The sequence below is a fragment of the Bacillus rossius genome, chromosome 5 (genome assembly GCF_032445375.1).
Source record: "Bacillus rossius redtenbacheri isolate Brsri chromosome 5, Brsri_v3, whole genome shotgun sequence".
Lineage (NCBI taxonomy): Eukaryota > Metazoa > Arthropoda > Insecta > Phasmatodea > Bacillidae > Bacillus > Bacillus rossius.
This window is the reverse complement of record NC_086333.1, coordinates 30,695,380-30,708,930: the sequence shown is the minus strand read 5'-3', so window position 1 is coordinate 30,708,930 and position 13,551 is coordinate 30,695,380. Positions and strand designations below refer to the sequence as shown.

General features: G+C 37.4%; 1 protein-coding gene across 13 annotated transcripts in view; it reads right to left on the bottom strand.

Annotated features, from left to right (window-relative positions):
* Positions 1–13,551, bottom strand: part of LOC134531686 (MAP kinase-activating death domain protein) — a 268,039-nt gene that overhangs the window by 127,794 nt on the left and 126,694 nt on the right. For 10 of the 13 annotated variants that reach the window (XR_010075065.1, XM_063367486.1, XM_063367496.1 and 7 more), the window contains one exon: positions 8,846–8,917. The exons of the other annotated variants lie outside the window; for them this stretch is intronic. Coding sequence is in view for 9 of the 10 variants with exons in the window: in XM_063367486.1 (XP_063223556.1) it covers positions 8,846–8,917 (72 nt within the window). In the remaining variant the exon portion in view is untranslated. The remainder of the gene's footprint in view (positions 1–8,845; positions 8,918–13,551) is intronic. 13 annotated transcript variants of the gene reach the window in all.

Sequence of the window (13,551 nt, the reverse complement as noted above, 5' to 3'; positions counted from 1 at the left end):
ACAAAAGACTAGGTACCAACAGTCTAAGGTAGTTGCGATGGTTAAGTGATAAGGTCACTCCCAACTCCTACCAGGGTGATCCGGTTTCTATTCTTGGCAGTGTCAAACCTGTATTTTTTTCAAGTGGGAAACAAGGCAGACATAAAGTAAATAGTTAGGAATTCTCAGGGTATTCTTATTTCCCCTGATTACGCATTTCGTCACAACTTCTGTTCACACTTTCCCCTTCATCCATCTATAATGAAAGTGATTTTAAATAAACATTTAAAGCTAATCAAACATTAAAAGTCTAAACATCACAACTGCTTATGCTAAATGCACACATCTTTTTAAAAACTTTACAATCACCTCAAAATAATTACAAGTTTAATTAAACTTGTATCCAGAAAATATCTTACAGACTCATGCTTAGCTGAGGAAAGTTCGTGTCTTAATAACGTAGTGGTAATAAGAGATGTGACACAATTTACACCATTAGGTATATTAGTTTATATTTCCATGCAACAGTAAATGAGCTATGCTAATTACTCATAATTCCAAAGGAGTAAATCAAAATATTAGAAAAAAAATAATCTAAAAGCAAGCTAAAAGCACAAGGACTCTTAAGGCAACACTTGATAAAACATTCTCACAGACAGACAATGCAATTTTTAGTGTCTGGTAAGTTAAAAGTATATCTTTTGCAAACACACAACCAAAATGAAAGTCAGTGCTAATACTAATGAACCAAATGTTCCCTCTTACACAGTTTTTCTAATTAAATATTTTAACACTGATAAACTAATAGAGTAAAATATTTGCAACATGTATTTGAACCTGTCTATGCATATCTTGACAGTACAATCACTCGCACATGTAGTGAATCTCATGTACTAACGCAAACATTTTCAGAGTAAATTAAACTGCCCAAGCTCCAAAAAGACAGAACATAAAGCTGAACACCATAGAATAAATGGATAATGATTAGGAAGCAAAAATATACCTCCAAGTGACTATCACACAAATGATACATGACAAAAATTCATTCATAAAGATTGCTTTTAAAATAAAGGGGCCAATTTATTAGTTCAATTCCTGCAAGAAATATATATCTTATCATTTCTGCATCTACTCACTCTAAAATGAAACTTTCATACACCTTTATATTATTTTTATTATCTCCTCTGGTAGTTTTATACAAAAACATACCACGGTGACTCAAACAATGACTTGGCCAAACTTTCATGCAAAAACATATCATAACAATTACACAAAATGCTAGAACAAGTCTGCACAGTGCTATAATAGCTCTGCACATTGCTACAACAATTACGCACAACGATAGAATAATTCTGCACAAAGGTTTAACACGTTTGCAAAATCCGGGAAAAAATTCTGCACAATGCTAGAACACTCCTGCACAAAGTTTAGACAATTCTGCACAAAGCTTAAACAATTATGCTCAGTACTAGAACAATCCTGCTTCCTGTTAGAACAACTTTGCACAATGCTAAAACAATCCTGCACATAGCTAAAATAATTCTACTAATGCTAGAAAAGTTTTGCATACACTTTTAAAATAAATACAGAATGCTGCAGCATTAAAGAACATACACAAGTTGATGGATTCTTCTGTTTGAGTAGATGGATTTGTTTTCTGAGAACTCCTGAAAATTATTCCAAAATTATTCTGACATAATTTTACATACGTTTAAGAGTTATCTAGTTAATGTGGCAATGGGTTTCGTAAATTATTTTTATACACTAACTACGAGCACTTTTACATATTGAAATGTACTGACGTCGACCGGGGCTACGCCCTCCCTAAGCCCAATGTGCCTCACGCCGTCGCCACCCCTCTCCTCCCACCACCACCCTCTATTCAAACCTCCCGCCCCGTGCGTGTGTGTGTGTGTGTTGGGCGCCCGGCAAGAGGCGGTGCTAGAGTCGGTGCGACGACCCCTTTATTTTATTAAAATAAACAATGTATAAACCTTTTTATGTAATAAAATATCCCTAATTGTCACGCCTCAAGTTTTAGTAAGTAAGGACGGCGCAGCGCCCCATGCGGGCATCCGCAGAACTACCCGCCAATAGTTTTTAAACTTTAATAAGAAATAACATCATAACTAAAGGTTGTTAATTATAAATAATTGTACTTAAATTATGTTTGTTTTTTAAATAATATTTGTTTGATTAAGTATGTTACCGGACGGCTACCTGGTAACATAACGGGAACTTAACGCTTCCCGGCGGCCATGATGCCCTGGTCTCGTCAGTCTGTTTCCGTTCGCCGCCTGGAGTAGGAGCGGCCCGCGCACCTCGTCGACTTCATCTCTTTTGTTCACTGATCCATTAGTTTCCGTCGCATCTTTAAATAAATCTAAAACCTTGTAACTTCTTCGAGGCCTGCTCCAGGTGGTAGACTCTTTCGCCTAAATATTTGTTTTCCGTTTACGGATATTTCGTACGCGTAATACGTGATTGACTCTCGAGGCCAGGCCACGCGGTGACCTGGCCAGCCTATAAACTGGTTATCATCCGCAACGGTGTTTTTTAGTACTTTACGTAAAACTCTTTTAACAATTTTGTAACGTGCCGTGTAATAATTCGCCTGTGCAAGTTCGCTGGTAATAAAATCACTAGCTCAGAATGTGTGGTTCAGTGTTCACGTGTATAATTCCCTGAGTTCCGAGGCGTGTGGGACGCCTCAAGAGCCCACGAACACGACGCACGAGGGGGGGGAGATTAGCCTAGCCCCACACGGGTCACGTCACGACCCTGAGCCGAGAGTTCGTAGCCGGGTCCACGTGCCCTTCCACGTGGTGGCGCCCAAATTACTCCTTTTTCGTCCATCCGAAACCCCCCCCCCCCCCCCCCCCTACGACAGTACAAATGTAACTGCTATGTCAAAATTTGCTCAAGTGCCCATAAAAAAAATTAATCATTTCTTAAGTGATAGAAAAAATTAGAAAGTCACTAAATACACATGTAATACTAGTAACAGATCCTGCATGAGTTAATAGCGTAATTACATATGAGTAGTGACTTGTTCCAAATTACTGTAGTGCTATAATTTTAACATACATGGGATGGTAGTTGCCTATAATTTAACATTCAATAACTTCTAGACTAAAAAAAAAAAAACTAAAAGTGAGTTTAAAAAACTTTTAATAACTGCTATTTTTGGCTCAATAAAGTACCTGAGGAAATCCTTTAATTTTAAAGTATAAGAGAAACTTAACTTAAAAAAAAAATTATTGCGATGATGTTTACTTTGTATCATGGATGCAGGTTGGCACCACTGCAGATGATAAGCAGCATGGGAAGGCTGGTGAATAGTCAAGATGACAATCATAATGTGATAGGGACTTTCAAAGGTTACAAATGATTTTATAACAAGTGTTTATGAACAATGTATAGAGACAGGTGTTTTTCGCGATGCGCGAAATCGCGAAATATTAACGAAATTAATATACATAAACTTAAAAATGCGAAATTATCAATTACTTAGAGAAATCACAAAAAAAAATTAAGGATAAACACACTGAAAATAGCTAAACGTCCGTATTTTGATGAATCGATAACAGCAGTCGATTATAATCTATTGTTAACGACTTTCGATAATCTAGGAAGTCGTATTCGTGTCGCGCTATCGCCTCGCCAGGGTCGCCACTCGCCACAGTTTGTTAAAATGGCATGGATGTAATCAAACGTTTTTGCTCTGTTTCTTTTTGTAAAACGTTGATTTTAAAATGGTTGTGACAGTATTTGACAGGGCGGCGGAGTTTGCGAGTGAAGGATTCTATGTCTTTGACAAAGTGCAAAAAATTCTCATGTAACGTTACAATAGAGTGGCAACGGAAAGACACGTGCTTGAAACATATAAAAAACAGTGCCTCGCATAACAAAAACAAGGAATGTCAACAATCCGGTGCAAAAAGGCAAGTTTCGCTGGAATAAGCCTTGTTGACAGCAAAAAAAAGCAAAATTTGACAGGAATGAGTTTATTATGTCAACAACTCGAGCTTTTATCGAAGCGAACATTCCGATTGAAAAACTGGATGACCCAAAACTACGTCAATGGATGCACAACTACATTGCAGGTAGGGCGTACAATATTTTAACAATTTTGTGCATTCTTAAGCAGATAAACAGAACGTTACGATAATAAATTTTGTTAGGCTTACCTACTCTTGAAATATTCATATAGCTGCGAGTCATGTTTTTTACAGCACTTATTGGAAAAAGTTGATATAACCTAGCCACAGGTAAAAATAGACTTAACTTATTTGTTTTTAGGTTAGGACTTGAGCTTTTTTTTGTCAGTAAATTTTTTAAAACAGTTTCCAGTACTGTGCTTTGTAACATGTTTAGGCCTAGTATATATATGGATTTTTTAAAACCTAAACAATGCAGACAAAAAAGTTTGTATAAATTGTGCAATAACATCATGTGAATTATCCTACTCGGAATTGTGGTAGGCCTTACAGGTTACAGAGTTTAAAAGGAATACATAGGTCTAGAAAAGTATTTATTTATGTGGTTTGTATAAGAGAGAGTTACATTTAATTATGTCACAGTAAAAATTTTACAACACATTTTAATTATCCACCACTATTTTTTATTTTTTTTAAGGCGCTGGGGACTTGCCGTCTGCTAATAGAATACGGAAATGCTCTGCATAGTTGTTGAATTGTTGCTTGTTCTGTGCAAATATTTGGTAAAGTTGTGTATGAAACTGTGTAGTTCTACTCTTAAATGTCATATTAAACACATTCACGTTGAACTTATTGCAGTTTTAAAATCAACAAAATTTTTGACGAAACTACTGATAAAATAGCGAAAAATATACCAAAATCATCTCGTAAAAAGTAACGAAATTGTGCAAATTTTTTCACCGAAAACACCTGTCTCTAACAATGTAATGTTAAATAAAGTGTTAGTTAATGTTGGATATGTTTTGTGAGACACATAAGTCATGAAAGTAATAATGTTTTATTTGTATTTGCTAAATAGACTTTGATTTGACTTCTTTTGTTTAGGTGCCATCTTGTTTTTGTATGTGTACGAATGTTGTTATCGTTGCAGCCATGTCGGCTATGTGTGTACTGTGCGATACTAGTAAACAGAGAGTGAGTTAAAAGCAAAAGGTTGGCTACATCATTTATTGAAACTTACAACAGGTTATGGGCCCAGGACGTCTTTTGCGAGTGATGAGATTGTGACTGTGATTGGCAGTGAGTCAGTAAAGTTGCCGATCAGCGCACGTGGCAAACAGTGGTTCAAGATGGCTTTGCACGAAAGTACAGAATATAGAAGCAACATCCCGCGGCTGGATTCCAAAAATTACTTTGCATGGAAGTTACGAGCAAAGGCCGAACTTATACAAATTAACTGTTGGAATGCTATAGAACAAGGATTTGTGCCACCAATGAATGCGGATCAAGAAAGGGTTAACAGGAAGGCTTTGGCATTTATGTACAAAAACGTGTCTGACTCATATCTTAACGATATTGCGGAATGTGTACCGGTGAAAGAAGCGTGGGAAATACTGGCGGACATACATACGAAGGTTAGTTTTTTGCAAGGATTGAGATCACTAAAAGCTATGTTTTTGATCTCTAAAGGTGAAGGGGAGGAAATGCATGGATATGTGGCTCGTGTGCAAACACAATACCAGAAAGTGAAATCGACCGGTTGGGTATACACGGACAAACAGATTGCGGGTATCATCCTCCTTGGATTCCAGTGGGATAAATATGGCGGACTGGTGGAAGAGTTGGGAAAGAAACCTAACCTATCGATCAGGTTGGTACAAGCAAGACTTTTAGAAGAAGGTAATGAAGATCGGGAAGAAAATGAAGTTTCAGCACTTGCAGCAAAAGGCGATGGTCATCTAAGGGGTGCTCAAGCATTCAGAGGGTGTGGAAGAGGAGGAAGACAAGGAAATGAAGGAACGGAGTATTGGAAGAACAGGTATGTTGAAAGAAATACTCAAGGAAGTAATAGGTTATTTGGTACCCCCACTGATAGAAAGTTCTACAGGTGTAACGAGTGGGGTCACATGGCTAAGACTTGTGACAAAGTGAAGTGCTACAGATGCTGAAATAATGGACATTGGGCAAGTGACTGCAATGAGGATGATCAGTCAAAGCCTTACAACGACACAACTGGCAAGGAACAGGATAGGAAGCTAAAACACAAGGTATTAGTGAGTGCTTGTGGCTTGGTTTCACCCATGAAAAACACTGTGGACTGGGTTGTAGATTTCGCTGCAACTGACCACATATCAAATCAAAGGGAACTGTTCCTCAACATGAAAGACTGCAAAGGGGAAATAACAATGGGTAAAGGTACAGCGAAGGTCAGTGGATGTGGTATGGTAGAGATAAAAATAACTGATGAATGTGGGGGGTGGACTCTCACCGTATCGGATTTACTGTACATGCCAGAATTTAACTTCAATCTTCTCTTGGTAAGCAAGATAGCAAAAAAGGGTATTCGTCTGGAAATGAATGTCAGAGAAGCCATTGCTTATGATCATGACGAAATGTTATTCAAGGCTCCAGTCTCAAATGGCTTATATGTCCTACACTCTGAAAAAAAATTGGACAGTATCACAAATGTAGTAAATATGCCAAACCATGACTGTGAAATTAGGGATGCTACAGCGTTGAAGAGTGTAATGGTGTGGCACCAAAGGCTTGGCCACCTAAATGAAGAAAGTATCAGAAAAATATCCAAACTGGAGATTGAGGGGAAGATTCTTAATGCTTGTGACACTTGCATAAAAGGAAAAATGACAAAAATGGGCTTTCCCCAAATGAGCCAACGTAAATCTAAAGGACCACTGTTTTGTTTTGTTACGTTTCTATGTGTGCTTAGCCGGGCAAAAACATACAACGTAACAAGGAGTAGCATGACACCCTTGACGGTATCGTAACTGGCTGGAATTTGAGAAGGTTGAAGAAAGACCCTTGCGTATATATAGATGACCACAAGGAACTAGTGATATTTGTCTAAGTTGATGACCTAGGCTTATTCGGGACGCGTGAGAAAGTGGAGTATATGAAAAAAAAGCTGTCTGGGACTATCGAAGTGAGAGCCATGGGGGAGATGACCAATTTTCTTTCAGTGAACATCATTTCCACAGGTGACTCTATATTACTGGATCAGTCTCACTACATCGAGCAACTGCTGCGTACTTTTCAAATGACAAATGCAAGAGGAAAAGCGTTCCCCATAGAGATCAACCATGATGATGGGACAGACGCTGGAAACAAAGCTTTTGACAAGCACTTATACCGCATAGCGATTGGGAGCCTACTACATTTGTCGCAAACAACAAGACCGGACATTAGCTTTGCAGTGTGCAGGTCTAGACAAAAATGCGAGACCCCAACCCTTCGGGACTGACAAGATATTGTACATGTGCTCAGATACTGAGACAAACCAAAGACTGGAGGTTGAAATTTACTAAACAAAATGGCGCTGCCGTATTCTACTGTGATGCAGACCTAGCCAACAATAGGCGTGACAGAAAGTCTATAACAGGAGTTGTGGCAACCTTAGCGGGAGGCCCTGTTATCTGGGTTTCGAGAAAACAGACCTCTGTTGCTGATTCCACTGCAGTTGCGGAATATTATGCAATCTACGAAGCAACAAAGGAAGCAAGATGGTTATCGCAGTTCATGTCTGAATTGGGGCAAGATGGCTCTGCACCCAACCCTGCCGTGATCCTCTCTGACAACGAGACGGCCATAGCCATGTGTAAGACATGGGAAGTGTCTGAAAGGACGAAACATATATGTATAGATATCAAATATCATTTTGTTAGGGAAATGACGGAAAAGGGTAAGATACAGGTTAAGCACATCACTGGCAGGGAGAACCCTGCTGATTTGTTCACCAAGGCAGTGAACGGTGCGCGCATCAAGTACCTGTGTGAAAAACTGAGTCTTGCCTGTGTTCCTTGAGTGTCTTGTCATGCTTGTTAAGTTTCGAGATTTAACTAGGATTTATGAATGTCGTGAACTGGGATATGTTCTGAACTTGGCTCTCATCATCTACAACAGTATGAACACCAAAACATGCTGGTATGCAATATTTTAAAAAGGCATCAATACTTAAAAATAAGCAATATCCCTCAAACAATTTGGTTTACTGGTAAAAAAATATTTATTAAATCTATACTAGCATTCAGTCTAATAATATTTAAGACATTAACTTAAATATATTATATTTTAGTTCAGGCTATACATTTCTACACATTCCTTAAGATATTTCCACTTTCATTTAAGAGCAGTAGTAATGAACATGGGTTTTTAAAAGTTGGTTGCAAAAATACATTTTTTTGAGCAACTCCAACATTACAAGAGACAGAAGTGGACCATGTCTTTCAATTGATGTAGTACTTATCTTTAAAACGGCAGTAAAAAAATGTATAAACTAGTCAAAGATAAATATTTTTGTTTGATCTAAAAATTCAACATAGAAATTTTAATTTGCAAATGTAGCGCCAATCATCTTGAGATTGCAGTGACTACGAACACTACCTATTAATTACTAAAATTATATTTTAGGTATCACATCAGTTCATGCTGAAAAAAAATTTGGAAGTCAACCAGAAAAACAATTCATCAAAAGCAAACCATGAAACGAACACAAGTTTAGTTATTAATTTTCAAGAGTAAAATAAATGAAATCAAAAACAGATACTCTTGATTGTGCAAGGCTCGACAGATGTGACATTCAAACTGACACGAACGGAATATGTAGATGGCAGTGGGGTTCAGAAAGAAAATAGCCTACTGATAAACATAAACACAAGGCATGCATTACTGCAGACAGGAATCATGCATACCTGCTCTAAGGGTGCAAACAGACTTCCATCTTCGTTTGTAGCCTCTAGTTTCCCCTTAGCTTGCAGTTTCAACTGCAGACCATCACAAACAAGAGAAGCATTCAAGGGAAGGGAGAGAAAAATAAATAACTCACATAGCAAATACTTTTAGAATCAGCAATCAGCACAAGTTACCAGAACATTGACAGCAAAATATAAATACCCACAATTTCGAAGAGTAACAACTACAAAGCTTAGCTTGGCATAAACAGTGTACTTATTTTCTACTTTAAGATGATTGCTGCTGGTTTTTCATTTAAACATAAAAACTGCCCTTCAAGAAGTGACTTAAGAAAATTATTAAATATATATTTTTTTCCATTCACATACCAGTACATACATGCATGGGATCTCAGGAGGGCCGGGGGGACTCGGGCCCCCTGGAGTCAAAAAGCCTTATGCTGAGGGGTCCTGCTTGCGCTTGCAAAATCATAACTGATAAATGGTAATGATAGACACTATCCAGCAGCCCCCCTGGGAATCCCACAGATTTTTGCCCGTGTCTAAATTATTTCAAAACAAATTCCTGCTACAATCATAGTATTTCATCAATAAATGAATACATATAACATATAGTACATAAAAAATAATTTTAAAGTGCAAATATCTTGAAAAGTACATGAGGAATGCCACTATGAGCCTGAGAGTTATCAATTTGTTAAGTTAACTAATTTAGACATAATTCATGAATTTGCAACTATCATATATATAACATTAATTTTTTATAGTAGCTACTATTACACTGAAATAAATTGGTACTTTTTGACTTATTACATGTATGTAAGAAATACATAATTAAGGGATTAGGATTGATACCACTATTTTTAATATTTAAAAAAATAGTTAGCAGCTCAAAGTAAATTACAGATTTCATGGCTCTAAAGAGTGTTTTATCAACTTCCAAGATTTTCTACGGTAAATTTTTGTGGTCTAGTACAACTACACCTATCCCTCACTTAGCACGTCTTCAGATTGCGCTGATTCATTTAGCGCGATGTGAATTTTACTGTCCCAGTCTTGAATATCACGTCTGTAAATTTCAGTTAGCACGAAATCTCAATCACAATCCCCCTATCCTTCAGATTTGCACCCCTGAACTGTGGTATCAAAACTAAAATGCTAGCTAGCAAACAGTTACTGGAAATTAAGGTCTGTGACTTACAGCAATTTTACTGTTGTTTTGTTACTTTCTCAGTCCTTAAGTTTCAATATTTTTTCATCACTTCGTGACCCATAAACACCCTGGTAATAATGCAAGAAACCTTAAGAAGCTAATATTTATACTCTTGTCATGCTTACATTGAGATAAATGACATAAAATATACATAATATTAAATACTGATTAATCTGAGACAGTAAGTTGGTTCTTTGAAATTACCAATCAAAACAAAAAGTCAACATATAAAAGCCCTTTACAAAGTCAGTACACACTGATCTAAATACAAAACTCAATAAGTACCACCATTATTAACAAGAAATTATTTTAAAATTCTAAGCCAAATCATGATCCTGCTTGAGAGTTAACACAGTGGTGTTTCGGGGTGAATGGTAAGGATATACACATAGCCATGATGATTATTAATTTAAAGGTAATGAGATAAAACAAATTGTGAAGCTCTAGCTAACGAGAAATAGCAGACTTTGGGCAAAGTCCACATGAACAGGTAGTTTGATACTAGAGAGTACAGTTTTGAACAAATGTCAAACCCAGCACAGTGACACAGTAGCAGAGAATGAGTAATTGAAACTTGTATCTTTTACTCATATTTCCTTCTCTCTAACTGAACATGTCAAGCAACACCTCTGACTTTACAACTTCTAAACTTGTGGTATGTTTCATTTCAACTGCTTCCTTTTATTTTCCTCTCACACTCTCTTATTCACTCTTTAACTCTCCCTTGGCCAGATTTCCGCCAAATATTGCTGCAATGATCACCCAACCAACATCTTATAAGGTGTAATACAGGTGCAAAAACTGCAGTGAGATACTGAGTTTGCTGATCACTCTACCGTCAACAGGTACATACAAGATTTAGCTTCGCTATTAGCAAATTTTTTCAAGCCAACCATCACAAAGTGAGGAAATAAAAAAAAGCAAAAAACTTATTTTAATCTAATCCTCCTTCAAAACCAGTGTTATCTTTCAATACTAAATTCTGCTATGTTATTTTCTGCTATAGTAATGTCTTTTAAATAAGGACAGTTCAACACGTCCTTGACTTCTTGAATCTCAGCACAAAAATCATCATAACCATCTAGATAATGCATTCCAGGAAGTGTTCTAGCAATCTCTACCAATGAATGAGATAATTATTTATCCTGTGATTGCAAAGTGCTCTTTCTAGAGTCAATAAATGTACGCCCTTTGGCACATTTTACAATTCTTGATCATTTTTGACTATTTATTCAGCTGCAAGATCAAGCTATGGATAACTGAAAAAAACTCCATGTGCCCAATTTCACATTCGCAATACCTCACAGGTGCAATAAGTTAAAGGATCCTTAAGCATTCTTGCATTTTAGTTCGATGGATCCATCAAAACCTTTGATGGCTATTCTAACACAAACATCTCTTGTTGCCAGTACTTTTATTCCAGGACTCTGAATGTGCAGGCTGTTAAGGTATGTGTCAATTCCTGTAAAAACATATTCTTATGCAAATTATTGAACTATAAATTTACCAGTTCGGATTCAGATTTATTCATATTCAGATTTACTGTGGTAACATATAAGTATTAAATATAAACAAACTGAAAGAATTTAATTTACGAGTTCAACAAATGATAAAAAGATCAAAAAAGAAGTGACAATTCATTCCCCTATGAAGCTGTTGACATCACTTTATTACAATGTTGAATATATATTTCTTGAAGTGAAAGGCAAAGTAAATGCTGCAACTTAGAAAGGGATAACTATTATGAGATAAACATGTGAATTCTTAAGTTATGAGTTATGAATTTATGATGAATAATTACAAAAACAGAATTGGAATAAATTTGTAAATTTCCTGATTTTATTGATTTATGATTCAGTGAAACTATAACAATGCTGATCTCTTCCTAGTGCACCACGCACATTCCTGAACAGCCTAATCTAATCCACAGTCACACAGCTACAACATCATACTCCTCTGCAACAACTCTGGGGACATGGTATTCTGAATGGAATTTATGGAATGGAGAGGTTGCAGGGATTTCTCATGACATATTTCTGTTTTAAATTTCTTCCCAATCTGTTTCTCTTGTAAACAGTATAAAAAAATTAGTTGGTGACTTTTGACAATTTGAGCAAAGTTCCACTAATGCTCCCGCATTTTTCATAAAACCAAATGCTTAACAACTACATCCTAAACCATGGGCCGGTCTCACTGTCAGATATATCACATGTCATACATTGTTTTGTAGAAAGATTGAACCTATTCTTGAAACACATTGTGCAACTCCCCCAATGTATTGATGTAGTGGCCTAAATACATACTTCCATCATCTCGTGCAGAACATCTCATGGAGTTCAGCAGTCTTAAAAATACTTGGTACAGTAGAATCCCGCCGATGCGACCCCCCTCTGATGCGTCCATTCCGTTTATACGACCGTTTTTTTTTTTGAGAAACCGTGAAAAATTTGAGCAGAGAAAGTCGAAAATTTAAGTAAAATAGGCTGAAAAACAAGTCTATTACACTTTGTTGGGCGCTATTTGTTCACGTTTATCTTGGCGAGCGCTGTACTGTAAGCAGGCAGGCATATAAAAGACGGCTAAAAATAGATACCAACCCTCTAGACTGTCCACGGTGGCCAATACCGGTAAACTGCGCGCATCAACTGATAGCATCTACGCGCGCGTCTATTGCTGTCCCAGTCCCGTTTGACGATTGTGACTCTTTGAAGTTACACGGACTCGTGGATTCCTGAAAATGAGTATAAGCGAGCCAGTTTGTCGCTAATGAAAAATTATGAGATTGTCCAGCAAGTGGATAAGAAGACAATTTCCAAGACGAAGATAGCACAATAATATGGCATTCCGAAGTCTACTCTCTTCACGATTCTTAAGAAGAGAGAAGAAATTATAAATGCAGTACAGAAGGAAGGCAGCAATTAGCAATTTAAAAATTTGAAGTAGAGATGGGCCGATGGTTCACGAACCACTCAAATGAAACGGTTCGTGTCCAAGAACACTCAGGAACTAGTTCCCAGAAAAAGAACCGTGGTTCACCAGCTCAGCAATCGCGGACAGTGGGAAGAACACTGAAGGAGAGGTTCGCTGGTTGTTCTTTGTTCCTTCTCCTCCACAACTCTCGGCTATCGCGTCCGGCGTGGACTCGTGGTTCTTGGTTCATCCTTCTTTCTTCTTGTCATCGCTGGACGCTGATTCGCTCTCCACGATTCTTTGCTCGTTGACAACACCCTTCCCCCCTCCCCACCCACTACCAGCAAATAACACGCAATCAGCCAGATCGCCAGGATACTGTTTCACTGTTTTTAGCTATCTCTCTCTCTCTCTCTCTCTCTCTGTTTCCCCCAGATATCCGCTTACACTTCTCTCGACTCTCGCTCGTGATATCAAGAGAAAACGAGCGATTCCTTCGAGTTGTACGAGAATTTTTTTTTAATGAACCACTGAACCATTTAAAAGAACTGGTTCAATTTGAAGAACGAATTGGTTCCGAACC